The sequence below is a fragment of the Malus sylvestris genome, chromosome 11 (assembly GCF_916048215.2).
Source record: "Malus sylvestris chromosome 11, drMalSylv7.2, whole genome shotgun sequence".
In the NCBI taxonomy this organism is placed as follows: domain Eukaryota; kingdom Viridiplantae; phylum Streptophyta; class Magnoliopsida; order Rosales; family Rosaceae; genus Malus; species Malus sylvestris.
Window position 1 is genome coordinate 39958588 of NC_062270.1, and position 23656 is coordinate 39982243.

General features: G+C 39.7%; 1 protein-coding gene across 2 annotated transcripts; it reads left to right on the forward strand.

Moving 5' to 3' along the window:
* Positions 1–13549: 13549 nt before the first annotated feature.
* Positions 13550–23232, forward strand: LOC126590106 (cysteine-tryptophan domain-containing zinc finger protein 3). Of its 2 annotated transcripts, none has more exons than XM_050255619.1 (14): positions 13550–14071; positions 14976–15048; positions 15151–15281; positions 15405–15803; positions 15896–17130; positions 17320–17777; positions 17857–19628; positions 19709–19860; positions 20427–20587; positions 20707–20867; positions 21080–21820; positions 21927–22083; positions 22175–22301; positions 22839–23232. In XM_050255619.1, the coding sequence occupies exons 1-11, from the start codon at positions 13910–13912 to the stop codon at positions 21272–21274; spliced, it is 4899 nt and encodes a 1632-aa protein (XP_050111576.1). In that variant the 5' UTR covers positions 13550–13909; the 3' UTR covers positions 21275–21820; positions 21927–22083; positions 22175–22301; positions 22839–23232. The 2 variants fall into 2 exon arrangements, with proteins under 2 accessions (XP_050111576.1, XP_050111577.1); XM_050255620.1 differs by having other exon boundaries at positions 17869–19628.
* The last annotated feature ends 424 nt before the right edge of the window (positions 23233–23656 follow it).

A 23656-nucleotide genomic window follows, 5' to 3' on the forward strand; every position in this document is an offset into this window, starting at 1 on the left:
AAGACCTGCTTCCCATTTGTAGGAGGATTTGGATCCTCTCCTGAGCCTAAGGTGAGGATCGTCCTGACAAAGAGTGTGGGCCGTTGGATGACAATCCAACGGTTACAAACAAGGGAATCCCTTTAAAGTTTTAATATTTATAGCTGTTGGATTTTCATCCAACGGTCCACACTCTTTGGTCATGAGGATTCTAACCTTGGGCTCAGGAGATGATCCAAGTCCTTTGTAGGGCCCAATTATTGCCTTGTACTTTTAATAAAAAATAATTGTTGTTATTTAGTATTACGGTCTAGTGATATTACTCTTTATTTGTAAATGAGAGGTTTTAGATTCGATTCTCGCCAAAATGCGATTTGAACCACATTATTGTTATCACATATGAGATTAATCATACCCCCTCCCCTTAGTATAAACAATATTGTTTGTTTAAAAAAATAAAATAATTGTTACTATTTTTTTTTAACAAATGATATTATCTAGCTAAGGGATGAGGTGGGTTAAACCTCACAATGAGTTAGTAATAATAAAGTTCAAATTCATCTTTGGCAAAATTCAAACCTAAATTCTCTTACTTACAAATGAAGAGAAATACAATTATACTGTAGTACTAAATGACAATAATCATTGCTATTTATAAGCTTACTAATTACTTGATGCTTACTGACCGTCCATTTATATACAAAAACATCTGCCTTTACTACTTACTATTTCCTTTTGGATTTTCTGTTAATTAGTAGTTTTCTGTTGTCTGATATTTATTGCTAATCATGATCATTAGTCTCCATGCGTCCCGAATATTATTCGACTTTTTACCTGCAATGAGGCATCTATTAATCTACAAATTACAATTCAATACATTTGCATAGCTTTTTTTTAATCATAAATACATCTGCATAACGAACCCGTTAAAATCGTAAAAAAAAAAAAGTAATTTATATTTAACAGACTATAAGAGCACATGAAAAGTTTTATGCAAACAAATCAACCCCATTTATTCGCTCGCAGGAAGTTATAATGGGACACCATTTATGTGACATCCCACATCGTCCAAGAGAGTGATCCTTAAATGTATATTCACATCCCTACCTAGCATAAGGCTTTTTGGGAGCTCACTGGCTTCGAGTTCCGTTGGAACTCCGAAGTTAAGCAAGAAGGGGACCAGAGCACTTCCATGATGGGTGATCTACTGGGAAGTTGCTCGTGAGTTCCCAAAAACAAAACCGTGAGGGAATGGTAAGCCCAAAACAGACAATATCGTGCTACGGTGGTGGAACGGGCCCGGGCCCGGATGTGACAAATTGGTATCATAGCCAATCCTTAGCCGAAAATATGCCAACGAGAACATCGGGCCCCTGAGAGGGGTGGATTGTGACATCCCACATCGTCCAGGGGAGTGATCCTTAAATGTATATTCACATCCCTACCTAGCACGAGGCCTTTTGGGAGCTCAATGGCTTTGAGTTCCGTTGGAACTCCGAAGTTAAGCGAGAAGAGGGCCAGAGCACTTCCATGATGGGTGACCCACTGGGAAGTTGCTCGTGAGTTCCCAAAAACAAAACCGTGAGGGAATGGTAAGCCCAAAACGGATAATATCGTGCTACGGTGGTGGAACGGGTCCGGACCGGATGTGACAATTTAATATCAAACTCACCATAAAAATATATTATACATGCACTCGTGTAAGTCAAACATAAGATGTTCTCTAATTAAGTAGAGACATAGTATCGCTAATATTGCACAAAAGGATCAAAGAACTTTGGTTACGTACATTGTTAACTTATGGGACGAAAAGCACCCACATATTTTTGTTAACTTATGGGACGAAAAGCACCCACATATTTTTGTCTCAATTCTCAAGTGTAAATGTACTTGTCATTTAATATTACAGTTTAATAGTATTCTTATTCATTTGTATGTGATAGGTTTTAGGTTCAATTCTCTTAAAATGCGAATTTAAACTACATTATTGTTAGTTCATTGTAAGATTTAACCTACTTCTTTACTCCCTTATTGTAAAATATATCATTTATTTTAAAAAAATGCAAATGTACTTTAGAAAATAAAAACAAAACACATGCTGCTTTAGGATGGGCCTCTCATGTCACCTGCCTCGTGTATTTCGTGATTTTCATTCTTCATGGTGGGGTTTCCTACTTTGGTTTTAGATATTGTTCCAATAACAATAACAAAATAATGTTTGTCGATTGAGAGAGATTTTTACAAAACGAGATTACTTACTATAGTGTTCCGAGTCATTAATATGAAGTCTTACAAAAATAAAATTATACATTATTTTATATTACTGAATGAATCACACGATGATGAGTCTCACCAGCTGTCAGCAACTGATCTCTTTTTGAAAAATATATATAATAAAATATTGTTTTTTAATGGGGAATTAAAATAATGGCATTAAAAAATAAAACCTCACTTTAAAAGCAAGCATTGTGCACAAGAGCGGAATTGGAACAGAAAAAACTGCACATGTGATAACGAAATTGACAGCAAGAGCATAAGATGTTATTTTGTGGATAATCTATGTAAATGCTCACATCCCATTATGTGGGTCCCTTCATATTTGTGGCGTGGTTATATCTGTCTATATAGATGGAAAGAGATCTTCTTCGGATCCTTTCTACCTAAGAAAGTCCACTGAGCACAAAATTTGGGTCCTTAAAATTTGATCAAACGGCTAAATGTATTATAACTTTTAATGGATCATCTTGTTTTTAGTCGTTGAATCAAATTTTAAGAATCCAAATTTTGTGCTTAGTTGGCTTATGTGGAAGAGATCCGGAGATGATCCATTTCCTATATAGACAGCAAAAAGAGTGAAGTTTTTATAATATTTAAATTGTCAGTCGCTAATGAAGATTTTTTTTTTAACAAAAGATATTACCTACATTGAGGGGGAAGGAAATGAGTTTAGCCTCACAGTAAGCTAGTAATAATGTGGTTCAAATTCGCCTTTGGCGAGAGGCGTTAGGTTCAATTCTCGGCAAATGTGAATTTGAACCACATTATTATAGCAAACCCATTGTAAAGCTTAGCACACTCCCTTAATGTATACTATTGTTTGTTAAAAAAAAATAAAATAAATAAAAAAACATGTAGGGTACTTAGTAAGTTAATTATTTTTTAAAATATATTTTAATAAAAAAATAAAATTTAAAATAAGTAAAATTAAAACAAAAAAGTAAAATAATAAAAAAAATACTCCTATGTTTATAAGCACGAGTTAGAAATAATTTAGACTGTCATTTCAAGTAAGTAAACATATGTTAGCTATTTTAACATTTTACAGTTACAGTGAATGTAAAAATGAAGGCAATGATTTGGAAATATATTTTAACTATTTCAAATTACGTGTCTGAACAAGTCTTCTATGTTCACCGGTAAAGAAATAAATTTTAAATTAAGTTCATATTAAAATGAATGACCGACTAACATATCATCTGATGAACAAGTTTTAGTATACATTGTATCACAAAACTCAAATTTTCCAATTTGTCCTTGAAAATTCAATAATCTTGTATTGATTTCAACCAACGATTACTATAAAAGAACATGCTGGATTCGCCAGCTAACAGGTGGATAAATGGTAGAGAGTCTTTTTTGGCGCCTCGAGCTTGCAATAGGACGGCTCATTCGGTGGCCTCGTATGTGTTAGTAATGAAGGTTACCATAGATCAAGGTTATTGTTTCCTAAATTTTTATTCGATATTTTTGTTGAGGATGTAAATATTGTTATTCGATTTGACAAAAAAACAAAAAAAAGACAAAGTTGTTGCATACAAAATATTATTATTATTATTTTTTAAATGAGACAACTAGTGACAAGTTACGATATTACAACCTAGCATATTAGATAGTTCAAAACAAGATCTTATCAAATCAATTGTTCAGATTACAATTTCTCAATGTAACATGCCAACTAGGTTCAGAGTAATATTCTACTATTCAACATTGCATGCCAAATGTTCACATCTAGTCCCAATTACAAGATTTTAACTGATAAATGTTTAAATTTACAGTCTGGCACCCTGATGTGCCAAATAGTTCAAACAAGATTGTTGAACCAATAATCCAAATTTATAATTTGGCAACATGACATGTCAGATTGTTAAAACAAGATTCTCTTGATCTTATGATTCAAATTGAGAGTCTAGAAACTTAGCATTTCGAGAGTCCATACGAGATTATACTAAATAAATGACCCCTGTTGATAGTCTGACAACCCAAAATATCAGGTACTTCATACAAGATTTGATTAATAAAATAATCCTAATTTATAGTATGTTTTCATTTAATTCAAAAACAAAATTACTCTTCTCGAAACACTTTCTACATATTATTCCAAGTATAACAATCTATACAAGGGATACTATTCTATCATAGAACATACCACAAAAGCTTTTTTGAGGACTTACTTTAGAGTCCTATTCCTTTTTTTGGTTTTTGCAGATTGCCACCTAACAAGAATTGACAACAACGGGACTTGAATCTGTTTATACCATATTTAGGGCCTCGTATTTAGATTTCGTACAAATACTTGGGGGACTTAAATGTAATTATGTGATAAAGAAATGGGCAAATATGTAATAAGTGAGGAGTCCTTATACTATAAAAGAACCCTTCACCCTCACAATTAGAGGAGACCAATTATGGAGCCTTCTCACCCCTCTCACATCCCCTCTCGTATTCAGAGGTTCTCTCCCTCACCTCTCAAATAAATACATAATCAGTGTGGACGTAGCCCAAACCTTGGGATGAACCACGATACATCTTGTGTTATTTACATTACTTGCAGATTCACGGTCGGATTTACATTGTTCCAAGACCCCTCTGGTTTTGTGCATCAACATTTGGCGCCGTCTGTGGAAATTGACACAAAAAACTATGTCGGTTCTCTTTCATTTTTTCACCTCCACCGTGAATCTGCAAAATCTGCAAAATATGCAAAAACCCAGAAACAAAAAAGATCCAAATTCCAACACCTATGCTCTTCCCTCCCTCTCTGTTCTTGTAAAAGCAACATCCAAATGATCCATCTGGAAAATCACCATTGTTGATGCACAAAACCGGATGTCTTGGAACAACGTAAATCCGACCGTGAATCTGCATAAAATGTAAATGACACAAGAGTTATCGTGGTTCACCCCAAGGTTTGGGCTACGTCCACACTGATTGTATTATATTTGAGGGAATAGAGAGGGAGATGGTGAGAGCTTCTGAGAGGGGGTGAGAGGCTTCAGAAATGGCCTATGAGAGTGAGAATGAGAGTGAGGCCTCCTCTAGAATGAGGGTAGGAGTCCCCTTTTATAGAATAAGGGGCTCCTCCTCCTTTACAAAGTATGGGCTTTAGTGTGAGGCCCAAATACAAGGCCCAAGGCCCAAATATACGAGGCCCTAAATATGGTATAAACAGTAGTCCCCCAAGTCTTCAGTCAAGAGAGTCTTTTGGCTGGAGACTTGAAATTCAGTCCATGTGTGGGCCGAAGTAACTGATGCTCGATATGAGGCGGTGCCCAATCTGAAATGATGCTCAACTAGAAGTAGCACATGTTGTGAGGCCGCTTTGCTTGTAGCTTATGTTGCCTTGGTTGGCTTGGCTTGTGGCGTTTGAAGGTGAGGGAGTCCCTTTTATAGAATAAGGGTTCACTCCTCAGTACATGAATAATGGGTGCTCTCTAATGAAAGTGAGGGATTCCCTTTTATAGAATAAGGGCTCACTCCTCAATACATAAGTGATGGGTGATCTTTCAATGAAAGTGAGGGAGTCCCTTTTATAAAATAAGGGTTCGCTCCTTAATACATAAGTAATGGGTTAAGTCCCCCAAGTATTTTTCATGAGGCCCAGTTGAGGCCCAATATATGGTACATAATGTAGTCCCCCAAGTCTTCGGTCAATAGAGTCTGTTGGCTGGAGACTTCAAATTGAATCCATGTATGGGCCGAAGTGGCGGTTGTTCGGAGGCGGTATTTGTATACCCTGCACTGAAGCTTTGTAGGTGAAGCTTTGCAAGTGAAGCTTTGAAGCTAGAGCTCTGTAAATGAAGCTTTCGAAGCTGGAGCCTTTGTAAATGAAGCTTTTGAATCTAGAGCTCTGTAAATGAAGTCTTTGAAGCTAGAGCTCTTGTAAATGAAGCTTTTGAAGCTAGAGCTCTTTAAATGAAGCTTTTGAAGCTTGAAGCTAGAGCTCTTGTGAATGAAGCTTTCGAAACTGGAGCTTTTGTAAATGAAGCTTTGAAGCTAGAGCTCCGTAAATGAAGTCTTTGAAGCTAGAGTTCTTGTAAATGAAGCTTTTGAAGCTGATTGACATGAGTGATGCTCATGAATGTTTATGTTGATTGACATGAGTGATGCTCATGGATGTTGTCATGAGTGATGCTCATGAATGTTAACATGAGTGATGCTCATGAATGTTGAGATGAATGATGATCATGAATGTTTATGTATGATTGTCATGAGTGATGCTCATGAATGTTTATGTATGAATGACATGAGTAGTGCTCATGTATAATTTGGAGTACTAGGCGTACTTTTGATGACCTGGTTGGTGCTATTTCAGGCCTATGGGCCTTTGCCCTCCACAACATGTCACCCCATTTTTTTTGGGCTTTTCCTTTTTTTTTTTTTTTTTTTTTTTTTTTTTTTTTTTTTTTTGACCCTCTGATGGGGTTTATATATATTACCCTCTGATGGGGTTTATACAGATGTTTTCGAAAGATAAGGAAAATAAATTACATCACTCTGATGAGGTGTTTATTCCTTACTTTTGCTTTCTCTTTTGCTTTCTCTTTTTCTATTTTGCTTTTGCTTTTGCATGGTCCACAAGTCCCCCATGTGCTGGTTGATGATTTTCTTGCTTGTCCCGCTTCACATGATTTTCTTGCTGGACACTAAAATGACAGCTGCTTTTCTGCCATGCCATGCCGTTAGGTTTCCCTTTTTGCTTTTACTTTTGCTTTTTTTTTTTTTTTTTTTTTTTTTTTTAAATATTTTGTGGTAATAATTGCAGCCAAAGTAACAGCTGCCTTCTGCATGTCGGTGAGAACACCGATAGACTCAACAACACAGTCAGCACCGGCCTCACCCCATGGATCTCCTATGGGATCCTGATTCTGAAAACAGCAATAGGCTTCTCACCGAAGAGAAGGGTCTTGGAGTCCCTGACCTCGAGCTCATGGTGCTTCCATGCGCCATTGACTATGTTGTACTTGAATATGTGGGTCATGTAGTCGGTGGTAATGAAGGGATCGTTGACAGCAACGAGCTCAACATCGTCATTCTGAAGAACAATCCCAAACACCAATAGTAATCATCCAGCTGTCCATGAAGTCAAAAAAGTTTCTCCTTCTCCAAGATGGTAAGGGAGTCCCTCACTTTGAAACTCGGCGTCGTCGTCGGCGATGCTCTCTCTTTCCGCTTCTGGTTATCGGCAGTCAGCGGCGACTTGGGAGACGAATCCTGCTTAGCATTCGCACTGGCGCTCGCGCTGGAGCCTCATGGAGACGACGTCAGCGACATCCCACAGGTGGTCACTTCTTTTCCAGGAAACGACGTTGCAGCGGTTAACGACGTCACTCCATTAGTCAAGCTACCACCAGTGTCATCGGGCCTAGACTTCAAAGCCCTAGAGCATGGGCCCACTAGCGGAGTGTCTCTGGAATCCACTACCGTTGTCGTCTCCCTTGCTACATCCTTCTTCGAGCTTGATGGCGTCATTTCTGGAATCATAGGCATGTTGCTGTTGGCGTCGTTGTTGATGGTCCTGTCGGACTGCAGGAAGTTCTGGAGCTCGGTCTTCCATTCATATCCTCAAATCCGTCACAGAGGAGGACATCGTCGCTACCAACGAAAACCACCAAGTGTTCCTAGCCTCAACACTTGTTCCTTCGCTGCAACTTTAGGCTTCGCCGAAGCTGCTGCTTTTTGATCAGCTGTTTTAACCTCCAGTGGAAGTGGATGATTCTTGCAAAGTAGACCAGGCAATGTTTCTTTTTCTTTGAGATGCTCCCACTTTACTTTTCATCATTTCTTGATCGTTTGAGGTCTTCCTTTAAAAAGGAAGGCAGGCTGATGGTTTGGGGAGAGCTGAGAACTCTGCCAAACGCTTTCCATTTTGTTGCTTAGTCGTCGGGTCCCGCAGATCCCTCGTCGCCATAGCTTTGTCTCCCTGGAATAAGCCCTTCGTTTTGGAGGAGAATAATAACCATGACTGTGAGATCGAGATCTTACACAGTATGGAGGTGGAGAACAGGAATACCGTGGAAAGCATGAATAGCAAAGAGGAGACCGTCTTTGATCACGATATAGACTAGTAGTCTTGGAGCTTAAACGGAGCCATTGCTTTTGATCAGCGGTTATGATGATTGAATGCGTTGATCGAACGATGGAGAATGAACGATACGGTGAGCAGGTGGGTGTGAGAGGGGAGCGTTTGGTGTGCCGGGGTCTCGCCCCCGTCGCCAGTGGCCTCCTTACGTACATCACCAACGTGCTTCAGTACAATATCGGGTTTTGCAGATTCACGGTGGATGGACAATGGTGAGGTTGTGAAGGTTTCACGGTGGTGGGATGAAAAATTGAGAGAGAACCGACATAGCTTTTTGTACCATTCCCACAGACGGCGCCAAATGTTGATGCACAAAACCGGATGTCTTGGAACAACGTAAATCCGACCGTGAATCTGCATAAAATGTAAATGACACAAGAGTTATCGTGGTTCACCCCAAGGTTTGGGCTACGTCCACACTGATTGTATTATATTTGAGGGAATAGAGAGGGAGATGGTGAGAGCTTCTGAGAGGGGGTGAGAGGCTTCAGAAATGGCCTATGAGAGTGAGAATGAGAGTGAGGCCTCCTCTAGAATGAGGGTAGGAGTCCCCTTTTATAGAATAAGGGGCTCCTCCTCCTTTACAAAGTATGGGCTTTAGTGTGAGGCCCAAATACAAGGCCCAAGGCCCAAATATACGAGGCCCTAAATATGGTATAAACAACCATCAACGTCCTTCCTGCTCTTCCTTGGTGGAGACAAATCCGTATCAACATCCTATGCTACTGCACATCGAAGAAGGTTGCAATTTTCGAGCATATGTGAAGTTATTGGCGGGAGAGATCCAAGCTTAGTGCAGTTTCAATCTGGATTTTGGGAGCTCTCATCTCATCTCATCTACGACATCCATGGCCTCATGGCCATTAGCACCAAGAAAAAGAGAGGGCCACTTGCTTTTCCACCGTAGCTTTTCGCTTTCCTTATGTACACTAGGCAGTTTGTGAATGGTACGGTCAATGACAGGTGTCATGTCCACTACTTTGCATGATGAACGACCTTAGCCTAGATACCAACCAAACACTACCCACAACCCAAGAGGCTCTCCAAGCCACTCAATTGCACACCCACAAATTTCAATTTCTCAATTTAAACCCAAATACCTCCCTTTCAAATACCCAATACACTCCAATCCTGCCCCATGCCACTACTACTACTGCCCAGAACACTCATCTTCCTGTACCTAAAACTTAAAACACCAAAAGACCCATGGCCACAATGGGCACTACCACCGCCCAACCACCAGGGCGCGCTTCCGAGGCGTTGTCTTCGACATGGACGAAACCTTAACAGTCCCCGTCATCGATTTCGCTGCAATGTATAGAGTCGTGCTCGGCGAAGACGAGTACGTCAGAATCAAGGCTGAGAACCCTTCCGGGATCGATATATTGCACCACATTGAGAATTGGATCCCCGAGAAGCAGCGGAAGGCGTATGATATTATCACCGATTTTGAGCGCCAGGGGAACGATCGCCTTCAGATCATGCCTGGTGAGAAAATTTTCCAACTTTGGTTTTGGATTTTCTGTTTGGTTCCTGGGAAAATGTTGGATTGGGAAAATTGTAATGTGGCAGTAGCACACAATATCTTCAATTACTTTACTTTATTTTGCTATCCACCACTTATGCAAAATCGTGGACGGCCGGTGTGGAGCCCTACAGGGATTCCTGGCAAAGTGCTATATGCAGCGAGCCTTCGCTTTTCGGGTGGCGGGACGGATTGCTGAGGCGATCGCGGACTGCAATCGAACTCTGGCTCTTGAGCCGAGTTGTATACAAACATTGGACATGAGAGCCTCACTTCTGGAGACCATCAGGTGTTTGCTGGATCCTTAACCCAGCAGTATTGAGGAATGACAACTAGGATCTTAGCTCTCTACTTTCCACTTTTAACTTCTCACTTAGCCAAACAATGTCTTCTTCCTCATCCTATCTGTTTTCTAACCTGAAATACTTCGTGTCACAAACTATGAACATCACCGGCATTAGTTTGAAGGAAGAACAAAAAGAACCTGCAGAAACTTATGAGTATAACTACATGAGTAGCCATGTGCGTATACGCATTGCATAATAGTTTGCTGCATATTTCTTACAAGAACCTTGATTCGCTCACCACCAGCGTGCTCCGAACTCACCAACTCCAGGAGCACCATGTTTTCCAAGGTAGCAGTTGGCTGCTTCGACGTAGAGATGTCCCACTCCACCTGTCCCAGGCTTTCCACCACATGCCATGTACAAAGTTGAACCTGCAGGCATTGCTGCCCCCACTTCTCCACTGCTTTTGTCGGCAAAAGCAGAAAGGGAAACAGAGAACTTGAGTGCCATCTGCACTCTGCAAAGTAAAAGCAAAAATAAGATGCGGTGGAATGAGGAAAGCAAAAGAGAGGCACATGGGGATAAAGAGAAAGCAAAATGGAGGCACCTGGAGACACTGCAAAAGCAATGAATAAACACCCCACCATAATGATGTAATTTATTTTCCTTATCTTTCGGAAACATCTGTATAAACCCCATCAGAGGATAATAATAATAATAATAATAATAATAATAATAAATATAAAAAAAAGGGCAAAGCCCAAAATAAATAGGCTGGCATGTTGTGGAAGGCGAAAGCCCATAAGCCCAAAATAGCACAAACCAGGTGATCAAAAGTACGCCCAGTACTTCCAAAATTATTCGGCAACCCGCCGCTATTATCACCAACCAGGTAACCAAAAGTACGCCCAGTACTCCAAAATTATTCAGCAACCTGCCGCTATTACCACCAACTAGGTGATCAAAAGTACGCCCAGTACTCCAAAATTATTTGGCAACTTGCCGCTATTACCACCAACCAAGTGATGAAATGTACAACCCGTACTCTAATATCATTTGACAACTAACCATTCATGCCACCAACCAGGTGATGAAATATAACCCATACTCTAATATCATTTGGTAACTAGCCATTCATGCCACCAACTAGGTGATGAAATGTACAACTCGTACTCTCATTCATGCCACCAACTAGGTGATCAAAAGTACGCCCAGTACTCCAAATTATACATGAGCATTACTCATGTCATTCATACATAAACATTCATGAACATCACTCATGACAATCATACATAAACATTCATGACCATCATTCATGTCAACATTCATGAGCATATCATGATAACATTCATGAGCATCACTCATGTCAATCAGCTTCAAAAGCTTCATTTACAGAGCTTTAGCTTCAAAAACTTCATTTACAAAAGCTCTAGCTTTAAAAGCTTCATTTACAGAGCTCCAGCTTCAAAGCTTCACTTGCAAAACTTCACCTACAAAGCTTCAGTGCAGGGTATACAAATACCGCCTCCGAACAACTGCCACTTCGGCCCATACATGGATTCAATTTGAAGTCTCCAGCCAACAAACTCTATTGACTGAAGACTTGGGGGACTACATTATGTACCATATATTGGGCCTCAACTAGGTCTCATGAAAATACTTGGAGGACTTAGCTCATTATCTATGTACTGAGGAGTGAGCCCTTATTCTATAAAATAGACTCTCTCACTTTCATTAGAGAGCACTCATGAAAAATACTTGGGGGACTTAACCCATTATCTATGTATTGAGGAGCGAGCCATTATTCTATAAAAATGACTCTCTCACTTTCATTAGAGAGCACTCATGAAAAATACTTGGGGGACTTAGCCCATCACTTATGTATTGAGGAGTGAGCCCTTATTTTATAAAAGGGACTCCCTCACCTTCGTTAGAGAGCATTGCCGCCAGCTAAGCAACTGTCTCGCCACGAGCATCACTCATAACCCATTATTCATGTACTGAGGAGCGAGCCCTTATTTTATAAAAGGGACTTCCTCACCTTCGTTAGAGAGCATCGCCGCCAGCTGAGCAACCGCCTCGCCGCGAGCATCACTCATAAGCCATCATTTATGTATTAAGGAACGAGCCCTTATTCTATAAATAGGACTCCCTTACCATCATTAAAGAGCATCAACTATAGCCCATCATTCATGTATTGAAGAGTAAGCCCTTATTCTATAAAAGGGACTCCCTCACCTTCAAACGCCACAAAGCTGAGCCAACCAAGGCAACATAAGCCACGAGCCGAGCAGCCTCGCAGCGTGTGCTACTTCTAGTTGAGCATCATCTCAGATTGAGCACTGCTTCATATCAAGCATCAGTTCAAGACAACATCTAGTTACTTCGGCCCACACATGGACTGAATTTCAAGTCTCCAGCCAAAAGACTCTCTTGACTGAAGACTTGGGGGACTACTGTTTATACCATATTTAGGGCCTCGTATTTAGATCTTGTACAAATACTCGGGGACTTAAATGTAATTATGTGATAAAGAAAGGGGCAAATATGTAATAAGTGAGGAGTCCTTATTCTATAAAAGGACCCTTCACCCTCACAATTAGGGGAGGCCAATTCTGGAGCCTTCTCACCTCTCTCACATCCCCTCTCATATTCAGATGTTCTCTCCCTCACCTCTCAGATAAATACATAATCAGTGTGGACATAACCCAAACCTTGAGGTGAACCACGATACATCTTGTGTTATTTACATTACTTGCAGATTCACGGTCAGATTTATGTTGTTCCAAGACCCCTCCGGTTTTGTGCATCAACAGAATCTATAATAAATAACCATCGTTACAAATTCAACCACCATTGTTGACTTATATAAAACATATTTCATAACGATATTTTTCGTGTACGTTTTAACCAATTAACAAACTTGTATAATATATTGTACAACATTCTTGCTATCACACTACTACAAGAATCACCTATACTTTACAATTTAGCATACAAGTTTTATTTGGTAAATTATTAATTTGTAACAAATTAATAATCTCTTGTATTTATGTTAGAACATATCACCTATAGAAACTACATTTTTGGTGAATTATTTATTTCTCAAAGGGCCAAAAAATGAAGAAGCAACCACGCGCATTCTTGCGTCTCAAACTATAAATTCTCAGTCTTTCACGACAGAGCCATTACATAAAAAAGAGGAAATATAGGGGCCAAAACGAAAATAAAAGGAAATATGCAAACGGTGTATGCTGGTTAGATCCTGGTTCTTTCCTAATTCTACGTGGACACATAAATTACATAAATTAATATTATTGCCAGAAAAATATGATTAATTAATTAATTTTTGCTTCGAGCGAAAGAAAATAAAAATAATTAGAAAAAGAAAAATCAGAAATTAAGAAACCGGCTGCTGTAAACACCAAAACCCAGAGAGAGAGAGAGAGAGAGAGAGAGAGAGAGAGAGAGGAGAGAGAGAGTCCTGCTGAATCAAATTTTCAGCTCAAAAGAATTTACACGCAGAAACTGTTGGCGAAATCGGAGCTTTTAGAAACCCAATTGGGTTTGTTTAATTTTATAAATTCGTTTTTTAATTTGGGAAATTTTGGAAGATTTGAATTTTGGGATTTAGGGTTATTGATTTTTGAGGGTGTTTGTGTGATCGGGTGGGAATTTGATTGATGGGGATTTGGGGTTTTGTTGAATGGGTCGTGGTTTGATTAGTAGTTGAAGAATTTGAGAGAGAGAGATTTGTGGATGATTTCTGTGGGGACTAGGGATGCAAGGAAGGGGATGGAATTAGGGTTTGCTGGTAGGATAGAGATGGAGGATACTGAGCTTGAAGAAGGCGAAGCTTGCTCTTCCCACATCAATGAATACGATTCCAACATCGATGTCGATGTTGCTCTCTCTTACATCGTAAGCATATAGAAACACATATATGTATTTATACATGTAGATTTGGATATACATGTGTTTATGCTGCTTAAAAGTTTGATCCTTACATGAATATCGGTTTTGAATTGCTCCATTTTTTTTTGGGTTGACTTGTATGGTGGGTAGATCCAAGCTAATGGAGTTTGATTGAAATTGAATTTTACTTTGATTATGTTAAGAATTTAAGGGCACTTAATGGAACGTGAACTTTTTATTGAATTAAATTTGAGTAGAAATCTCTTACTTGAGCTTAAGAAGCTTAAAGACTTGATATTTGCTTTCAGGGAGCGGAGCTGTAGTTTAGGACTTTGTTACTTAGCTTATGATTGTTGTAATGTACTTACAGTGTTAACATATCTTATTCATCCACTTTGTAATGTAAGGATGTATCCGTCTTTGACTTATGGTCTGGCATGAAAATGCTGTTTTGAGGGGTTGAATCATGCGAGTAATTGGTTTTCGCGCTGAACTTACTGGTTATTATAACGGTTTAACGTGCCATATAATGTGCCTTGAAAACTATTCAGTTTTGGAATCCATAATGACTTACTGTGTAGTTATGAGTTATGTGGGATTGTAAAATCTGAATGTTAGAATCAAGTTTTGTAGAATTTATCTACGTTAGCTTCAAATGCGATGGGTGACCTTTTGGAATTTGAAACTGGGGTTTTGAGATTCTGATACTTGTTTAAGTGTTGTTGTAAGGTCATGAAGTGTGATTGCTTTAGGTAGTTAATATTTGGTAGCTCGACAATGTAAAATCTTAAATCATAAAGATGCCTAATCTTACGAAAAGCGTTATTGAAGTATAACTGTCTTGTTTACTTTGCGTCTCTTTAGACAAGCTTTGCATTTTAATGACACATACTGCTCTCTCTGGTATTAGGATGATAAAATTCAGGATGTTTTGGGACACTTCCAGAAAGAATTTGAAGGTGGAGTTTCTGCGGAGAATTTGGGTAAGTCAATAGAAGGGAATTACATTATCTCTTGTGCTTGAGAGATTCATTAATTTTAAGTTCTCTTTAAGTAACGAGTTGGCAATCAATACATTGCAACAGGGGCAAAGTGGGGTGGGTATGGCTCATTTTTACCTTCTTATCAGCGGTCTCCAGTGTCGTCTCATCCAAAGACTCCGCAAAAAGTTCAGAACTGCAGCTTACTCAAATCTCCCAACAATTTGAAACTTGAGGTATCAACTCTCAGTATGTCATTTCCTACTTATATCTAGTTCTGTAGACAAACCTTTGTCTCGTAGTGGTTTATTTGACAATTATCAGTGTACTTGAGCATCCCTCATTATTTTTCTACACAGGCTGGTCAACGTAACAATGCAGTTTGTTATAATACACCTCAGTCAGTGGGAGTTGGACCTGCTTCTACGGGTTCCACCTCGCTTGTTGCACCAAAGGCACCTTCAGCAAATGATCCAGTCAAACAAGAAGGAAGTGTGTCATTAATTCAAGCTGACCAGTACGCTCCTCGGCATGAATCTGCAAACAAGAAAGATATTAATTCATTGGACCAGAAAACACTGAAGGTGCGACTTAAAGTGGGATCGGATAACTTGTCGACACGAAAAAATGCTATCTACAGTGGGCTTGGTCTTGATGCCACATCATCTTCCTCAGTAGATGATAGCCCTTCAGAGAGTGAAGGGATATCTCATGAGCCTCAAGATGCCCCATTTGAATCTCCCACCTGTATTCTTCAGGTGAATCATCTCCCTGTAATATTCAGATGTTTTCTGTTTCTGAAATAGTGTGCTTAATCTAAAACATTTCTTTTGGTGGTGCTCTGGAGCAGATTATGACATCCTTTCCCGTGCATGAGGATATGATGTCACCTCTTCATGACGACCTCATTTACTTAATTGAAAAGGAAAAGCTCCTAAAAGAGGGTAGAGTGAATGGAAATCATACCATGGAGGGAGGTGGGAAAGTGTCAGGATCGAGGAAAACAAAATTGGTCGAAAGAAATGATTTGTCAGCTGAATCAAAGAGTGGGAAAAATAAGGATGGAACTGGGCTTCTGTCAAAGAAGGAACATGACATTGACATGTTTGCTTGTGAGGAGCTTGTTTCTAAAACCTTGAAGCTCCCACTTCTATCTAGTTCATTTTCTACTGTCAACGATGTGATAAAGAGCAAAGAAATGGATAAGAAAACTTTAGTGAGGGATAAGGTCTTCCCTGGTCAAGCAGAAGATGAACCAATGGAGCCAATTTCCACCCAAGAGGATGGCTGGGTTGAAAAGCGAAAAGCCAATTTGGCTGGAAAGGTTCAGGAAGATAGAAAAGTGAATGTGAGTGAGGACGTTTTGGTTCACCCAAAGAAAGAGGGCCATTGCAGGGTAGAGAAAACTTATGAATTGGTAAAAGGTGACTTAAATGTTTCCAAAGGGAGGAAATCTCTAAATACTGAAGTCATGGACCATTCAAAGCAGAAAGTCAATCAGAAGGCTACATCACATGAGGTAGATGATACAAGACTAATTTCTGGGAAGGAGTATCCAGTACCTGGGGAGAAAAACAAACCGAAGGAAAGTCACAGGACCACGGTTGCTGAGTTTCCAAAAGAAAGCTCAAGGGTTGGTTCTTCTTCAGCGCCCAAAATGAAGGGCACTCATGCAAATAGTTCTAATATTGATCAAAGCAGGGATACATATAGAGATTTGTTTGGGGATATAGATGAAAAGAACCAAATGAATTTATCTGAACTGCCAGTTGAAGATAAGCTTAAGGACTCTGATGCTGTTGCAAAAAGCACATCTGCAGTTAACAGTGCATCAAGGGAGAGACAAAGTGGCAATAAATTTGAAAAACCATCAATTGCAGACTCATATCCTATGACGGCTTCAAATATAGCCTCACACTCTGGAAATGGGCCTGTGTCTGCTGTGCCTCCTGCTACGGGGGCTCCTGCACCGATAGCAGATAATTGGGTGTGTTGTGACAAGTGTCTGAAATGGCGGCTTCTTCCATATGGCACAAACCTGGAGAGCCTACCTGAGAAGTGGCTGTGTAGCATGCTTAATTGGCTGTAAGTTCCTTTGTCGTAGGCATTTTCTAACCTATCTATCACTACGTTCATTACAGTACATTGTATATCGCTGTATCTACAAAACCTGTAGTGGTATACTGATGTATGCCATTTTATAATTTGTGACTGTTCATTCCAATCTCTCTTGCTTTCTATCTCTCTAAAGCTCATCTCTTGATTCAAATGTAGGCCTGGAATGAATCGGTGTAATGTAAACGAGGAGGAAACAACAGAAAAGACGAAAGCTCTCATTGCACAGTACCAAGTTCCTGCCCCTGAGAGTCAAAATAATCTGCCCAGAAATCCTGGTTTACTGGAAGGAGTGGCATTGCCTAAGCCTCGAAACCCTGACCAAAACCTTGAAAATTTTGGTTTGCCTGCCATGCCTAGTGGTGGAAAGAAAAAAATTGGAGCAAAAGAATTGCCAAATGCAACTAATAAAGATGGTTCCATTCAGTTTCCAAACTCTATGAAGAAAACCATGCAGGCATCGGTGAAGAGTAGAAGCTTGAATGATGTGAATCAGTCTCCACTGCCAAGTGAACCTGATTTGCAGCAGCTAAGCAAATCCAGTGACATGGCAGTGGAGAAACGAAAACACAAGTACAGGGAGAAGCATAGAGATTTAGAGCGCTCTACTGGGGGAGGTACTGTATGAAACAGCATTTTTTTTGTGCTTTTAAAACTTCCTTAACTAATGTGAATGCTATTTACGTACTAATACAGCATGTCAAACAGGTGACATCAAGAATTTAAAGATAAAGAATAGAAGAGACTCTGATCCAGATTCTTCTAGAGCTTCCAAGAAAATCAAGACTGAAGTTAAACATATCAATGATGAAGAATGGGCATCAGACTACAGTGGGGCAGTTGGGGAGGTAGGTATTAGCTCAAGTGGTGGTTTTCTGACTGCTGCTGCAGGGAAAGATCAAATCAAGAACAGGTCACACGCTGCTTCTATTACAAAAGCAAAAGATGAAGCTTTCTTAAATAGTCGATCCTTAGATGTGGGAAACATTGATTCTAAAGGTAGATCAAAAAAGAGAAAACTGAAGGAATCCTCCGATTCTCAAATTCACATGGGTTCCATTCCAGCTACAGGGCACTATGTTGAGGATCATTCAATCGCCGTGAAGGAGGAGTTTAGTGAGAACTACCGCAGGAAAGAAAAGAAGGCAAGGACTTCTAAATCCGAGGGGAAAGAGTCTAGTGCAAGCAAAGGAAGTGGTAGAACAGACAAAAAAATCAGCCATACAAAGAACCAACAACATAGAAAAGATATCAGTAGCAGCTTAACTCACCGGAGTAGGAATGATGTGGATTCCTTGAAAAAAGATTTGGGATCTGTACAGGTTCCTATGGCTGCAACTTCAAGCTCCTCCAAAATCTCTGGCTCCCAGAAAACGAAATCCAGCTTTCAGGAAGTTAAAGGTTCACCTGTAGAATCTGTCTCATCTTCACCTATGAGAATATTGAATCCTGATAAGCTTACATCAGTACGCAGGGACCTCATGGGAAAGGATGAATCACAAAATGCTGGTCATTTTGCCATAGGTAGCCCAAGAAGGTGCTCAGATGGCGAAGATGATGGTGGGAGTGATCGATCTGCAACAGCGAGGAAGGACAAAGTCTCCACTGTGGCTTATCATGGGGCCCGTGAGTCTTCTGTGCTTGATTTCCAGGACAGAGAGAATGGAAAGCATTATCACTCTAATGGGTCGCACCCAAGAAAGTCAGGGAAGGGATACTCTTCTTCACTGTCAAAGGACAAGAAAAGGAGCTTTGAATCTGATTTGGACATTGGTGAGGCCAAGAATTCTAATGTTCTCAGTGAACAGAAAGATCATTCACCCTCTCATGGAATAAAACCCGGGGATGGTAAAAACAAGTTGCAGGAGAAATTTGGGTCTAAATCTGGTGAAACTGAGAACAAATATGTCAGCAAGAAAGATGTTACCGGAAAATCTTCCATTGAGAGCAGTAAAAGGGAAGGTCAGTCGAATTTTGGGGGGCATGATGGCCCAGATGTTAAGCCAGAAACCATTTGCAAAAAAGATGCAATTTCTACTCCCAAGCAGAATTCACTGCAAGATTGTGATGGTGAAAAGTCATCAAAGATTCCTTCTGAAAAAACTGAACGAGTGGATGCAGGCTCAGTTAGGGGGAAGTCACTACCCTTGCCACCCTCTGGTGGATTTCAAAATGAGATTACTGGTCGTTGTCCCCGACCAGCTGTGGGTTCTCAAAAGGGTAATGGAGCAGATAGCTCACAAGTTGATGCCTCTGAAGGTAATGATGCTCTGAAGCAAATGCAAACCAGAAGGGTTGATAATCAGAATGGAGCTAAGCATATCAGTTCAAGGCATCTTGCACAGAATGGGCACAGGGCCAGGGATATTGATGCCCCTAGTCCAGTTAGAAGGGACTCCGGCAGCCAGGCTGGTACTAATGCTCTGAAAGAAGCTAAAGATCTAAAACATCTTGCTGATCGCGTCAAGGTTTTAACCATCATATTTTCATGATTAGATGTTGCTGTTCTCCTTTCTGTAATAATCATTTGTAATACTAATCCTTGCAGAACGCCGGGTCTTCCGAAAGTACGGGGCTTTACTTCCAAGCGGCTGTCAAATTTATTCATGCTGCATCTTTGTTGGAGAACACTGATAGTGCCAAGCATATTGACATGACTCAGTGCATGCAAATGTATAGTAGCACCGCGAAACTATGCGAGTAAGTCAAATTTGAGCCGTATTAATACTTCTTTTCTCGTGGCACATGCACTGGTTTTGGGTCTTAGTGATCATATCTGTTGACTTGTGCAACCTTGCTGTGAGTCCTGCTCTACCCTTTGTGGAACCCTGCATGTGCATTGGGACCCATAATATGGTTGTCTGCAATTTTAGGTGGTACTTTCAACTATATTTTTGTGGTTTTTACCATCGTGTATTTGGACTTGCATCGAAAGCCCTTTTGGATTGGTTGGGAGGGGTGACAGAGAAAGTGTACTTTTGGGGTACACATAGCATTAGCTCTTAAGATGTAGGGAGTGATCTTCTCATACTGTTGAAGCTGTCATCTGTCTTTTGCATGTGGGATGTGCTTTTGGGCCGTACTAGGTATTGATTGTGTCGTCTTTGGTCATTAGAATAGTTATTGTCATATACTGTAGTGGCACGTATAGTAGCCATTCCTATTGTTTTTTTAAGTATGTTCTTTGCAGGCTTTTATATTCTAATGGGTTCTGGAGCTTTCATGCCTTTTATGCTTTTCCTTGTTAATTAAAAATTATCTTATAGGTTTTGTGCACATGAATACGAGAAAGCCAAGGATATGGCTGCTGCGGCTTTGGCCTACAAATGCATGGAAGTGGCTTATATGAGGGTGATATACTCCTCGCATGCCAGTGCAAGCAGAGATCGTCTTGAGTTGCAAACAGCTTTACAATTGGTTCCTCCTGGTAAATTGACCAGCATCCTAAGTGAGCTGTTAGTTGGTTCTAGAGGAGCTGCAAGGCTCTTAATAGCCTTGTTCTGAGTTGCTGCTAATTTGATAATTGTCTTGTTGCTTTTCTATCAGGTGAATCTCCTTCTTCCTCTGCCTCTGATGTTGATAACCTAAACAACCCCTCAACGTTAGACAAGGTTGCCTTACCCAAGGGCGTTAGCTCTCCCCAAGTTGCTGGAAACCATGTTATTGCTGCCCGAAACCGTCCCAACTTTCTCCGGATGCTCAATTTTGTAAGTTTATATAGATCCTATTCTGAAACTTCCCTCGTACTGTTGCACATTTTCATCAGAATTATTTTTCTAGATTTTTAGTACGTATAACGTGGTCAGAGAAGGGCATGAACAAGAATTGACTATCAATTTATTTAAGAATGGGTATTCTCTTTTCACAGTAGAGAAGTGTGGATGATGACCGAACATTTTGTAAATATGATTTCTTGCAGGCTCAGGATGTAAATTTTGCAATGGAAGCGTCGAGGAAATCGTGGCTTGCATTTGCAGCTGCTAATACAAACACGGGAGATGCTAAGCGTGCAGAAGGTATATCTGCCATTAAAAGGGCTCTTGACTTTCACTTCCAAGACGTAGAGGGATTACTACGTTTGGTACGGCTCGCGATGGAGGCTATCAGCCGTTAAAAAAGGCAAGTAGTTGTGTTATGATTCAACCCTAGCAAAAGGTCAATTGGTGAATCCTTGGGCTCATGCCTTAAGGAAGGAGGAAAACGAGTCTGGTCTTGATACTTCTGCTGAACTGCTTGGAACATCTGTTGAGCGACTGATTGTTTATCTTCATGTTTCAAATACAGCAAACTCCTAGTCATTTTATTTTATGTGGTCTCGAATCTGCTTTCTAGCACTGACAAATCATCGTCAAGTACGGCTCTAATGAAAAGATTCTGGAGCTGCTTCTGAAAGTGGATTTACTTCATCAAGAATGTGAGGGGAGATATAATAGTTGTATATAAGGACGAGAGAACGAGTTCTAAAATCAATAGGGGGTTTGTTTTGAGTTCAAAAACCAGAACTTACAGCTTTGGAGATTCTTAATTGTTCAGACTGTTAACTTATCTTGATAATTCGTTATGTTGAACTTTGTGGAGAAGACTGGCAGCTGCCACCTTGATTCAACAGTTGAGACCACACCGACGCTGTAGAAAAGGGTGGAAAAGATGGAAATCGTAGGTATGCTGTTTTTCTAATAGATAATCTGTATTTCCCCGTCAAACCTTTCAGTTACCATTTGCACTTTTTTGTCTGAATTTGATTTTGATATGTGTTACATGTGCAGGTTGTCTTCACTTTTGTTGTAGTTAGGATATCTTCTTTGCGTTAATAGAGACGAAATCAGATGAAAAAAAAAAAAATTACATTATCAGCGAATTATTATCACTGTTATGCATGTTAGCTCGAACCTGCTGCGCTTGCCTGAGTTTCTTTCCTCAAAGGTTTGTTAGCTGTAACTGTTGGTGAAAGTTTGATGCTTCATTCTGAGTGCATTCATCTCTAACTCTGTCTATTTTCACTTTATCTTGCCAGTGGCGACAATGTATATATCATATACTAATCATTGAATCGGGATCATTGAAGAATCTGCGCGTGTTTCCGTCTGTAAAGAGAAGGGGATCGGTTGTATATTATTAACTCGGTCCTTCAGATCTAACAGGTAATGTTCTAATGATTTAGCAACGTCAATATTTTTTGTCGACTTCAGATAATTAAAGATATATTTGCATACATGAGAGGAGGGCAGGATTGAGCCGAATTACTCTTCTTCTGTACCCTTCCCTTTCGTCTTTACTCTTGATTCTCCTTTGATTTAAAGGAAAACTAATGAAAAGGGTTTGAAAACTTTGAGTTTTAATACTAAGGACAAAATAAAGGGTAAAGTGAATAGTACCAGTATTGATTTTTTAGTGTAAAAATGTGGTTTTTCGTTAAAGTGAACAGTACCAGGAGCTTTTCGTTAAAGTTCCCTTGATTTAATTCAATCCAAGGGCTAGAGAAAGAGAGAGGAGTGTCAGGAAGTAGAAAATCACTTTCCCGTTTATGTGGCATGTATGAGAGATGTTCTAGGGTTTTAAGTAAAGAAGGCAACAAATCCAGAGACGTCTGACTGATCAATATTGTTACTGCAAGTCTTGTAGATTGAATTCGAGGAGCGTATAATGTTTTGCTAACCAAACAGGGTCTCTGCTTGCAGGTTGAGCAGCGGGGGTAGTTGCGATTTCTGCAGCTCTAGCGAGTAGACGTATGAATTCGGTGTGATATTCTCGTTTTGAATTTTGCCGGATGTGATGTGGATAGTATAGTTTCCGAACAGCTAGTGATTTAACGATTGTTTAGCGATGGAAATAACATTTGTTTAGGTTTACACAATAATGTTTAAAATGAGTTCAGCTAGCGATAGTTGTTATCCGGGTTTTAGAATTATTCATTGAAAAAAGCCGGAAATGTCAACGGGAGGTTTTGAGTGCTAGTACTACGGTCTGGTGGTATTCTTCTTAGAAAAATACGTTTTGTAGATTTTTTAGGCCGCATCATCTCTAATTTCTTCCATGAATTTTAGGGTGAAAAATTGTGACTATAACTCGTAATGTTTGGCTACCTGTTAAGCTAGTACTACTGTCTGGTGGTACTCTTCTTCACTACAAGTGAGAAGTTTTATGTTCAATTTTTTTAAGAGACAATTTTGAATCATATTATTGTTAGATCTCTTTTAATGTAGATAATATCGTTTGTTAAAAATAAAAAAAATAAAAAAAACTCGTAATTTTGTGAAAATGGAAATTGTTGAGTTATTTTGTGTTTTTAATAACATGCTCACTTGGAGACGGACGAATGCCTTTAAATTTTTAAAGTTTCAAACCCAACTGTTGAATTTGATATCAAACAAAGAATGAACGAATGAGTTTTTTAATGTTTTGAACCCAACTCTTAATATGACATCAAATCAATCTGTGGGTGACCATATATTCTTTAGTCGCTAGAAAAACATCAGTTATGTGTTTCTTCCAAGAA

Coding starts and splice junctions, on each gene's coding strand:
- LOC126590106 (XM_050255619.1), top strand. CDS start 13,910: ATGATTTCTGTGGGGACTAGGGATGCAAGGAAGGGGATGGAATTAGGG. Junction 15,049..15,150: donor AGTTTCTGCGGAGAATTTGG/GTAAGTCAATAG, acceptor ACATTGCAACAG/GGGCAAAGTGGGGTGGGTAT. Junction 20,588..20,706: donor TTTACAATTGGTTCCTCCTG/GTAAATTGACCA, acceptor CTTTTCTATCAG/GTGAATCTCCTTCTTCCTCT.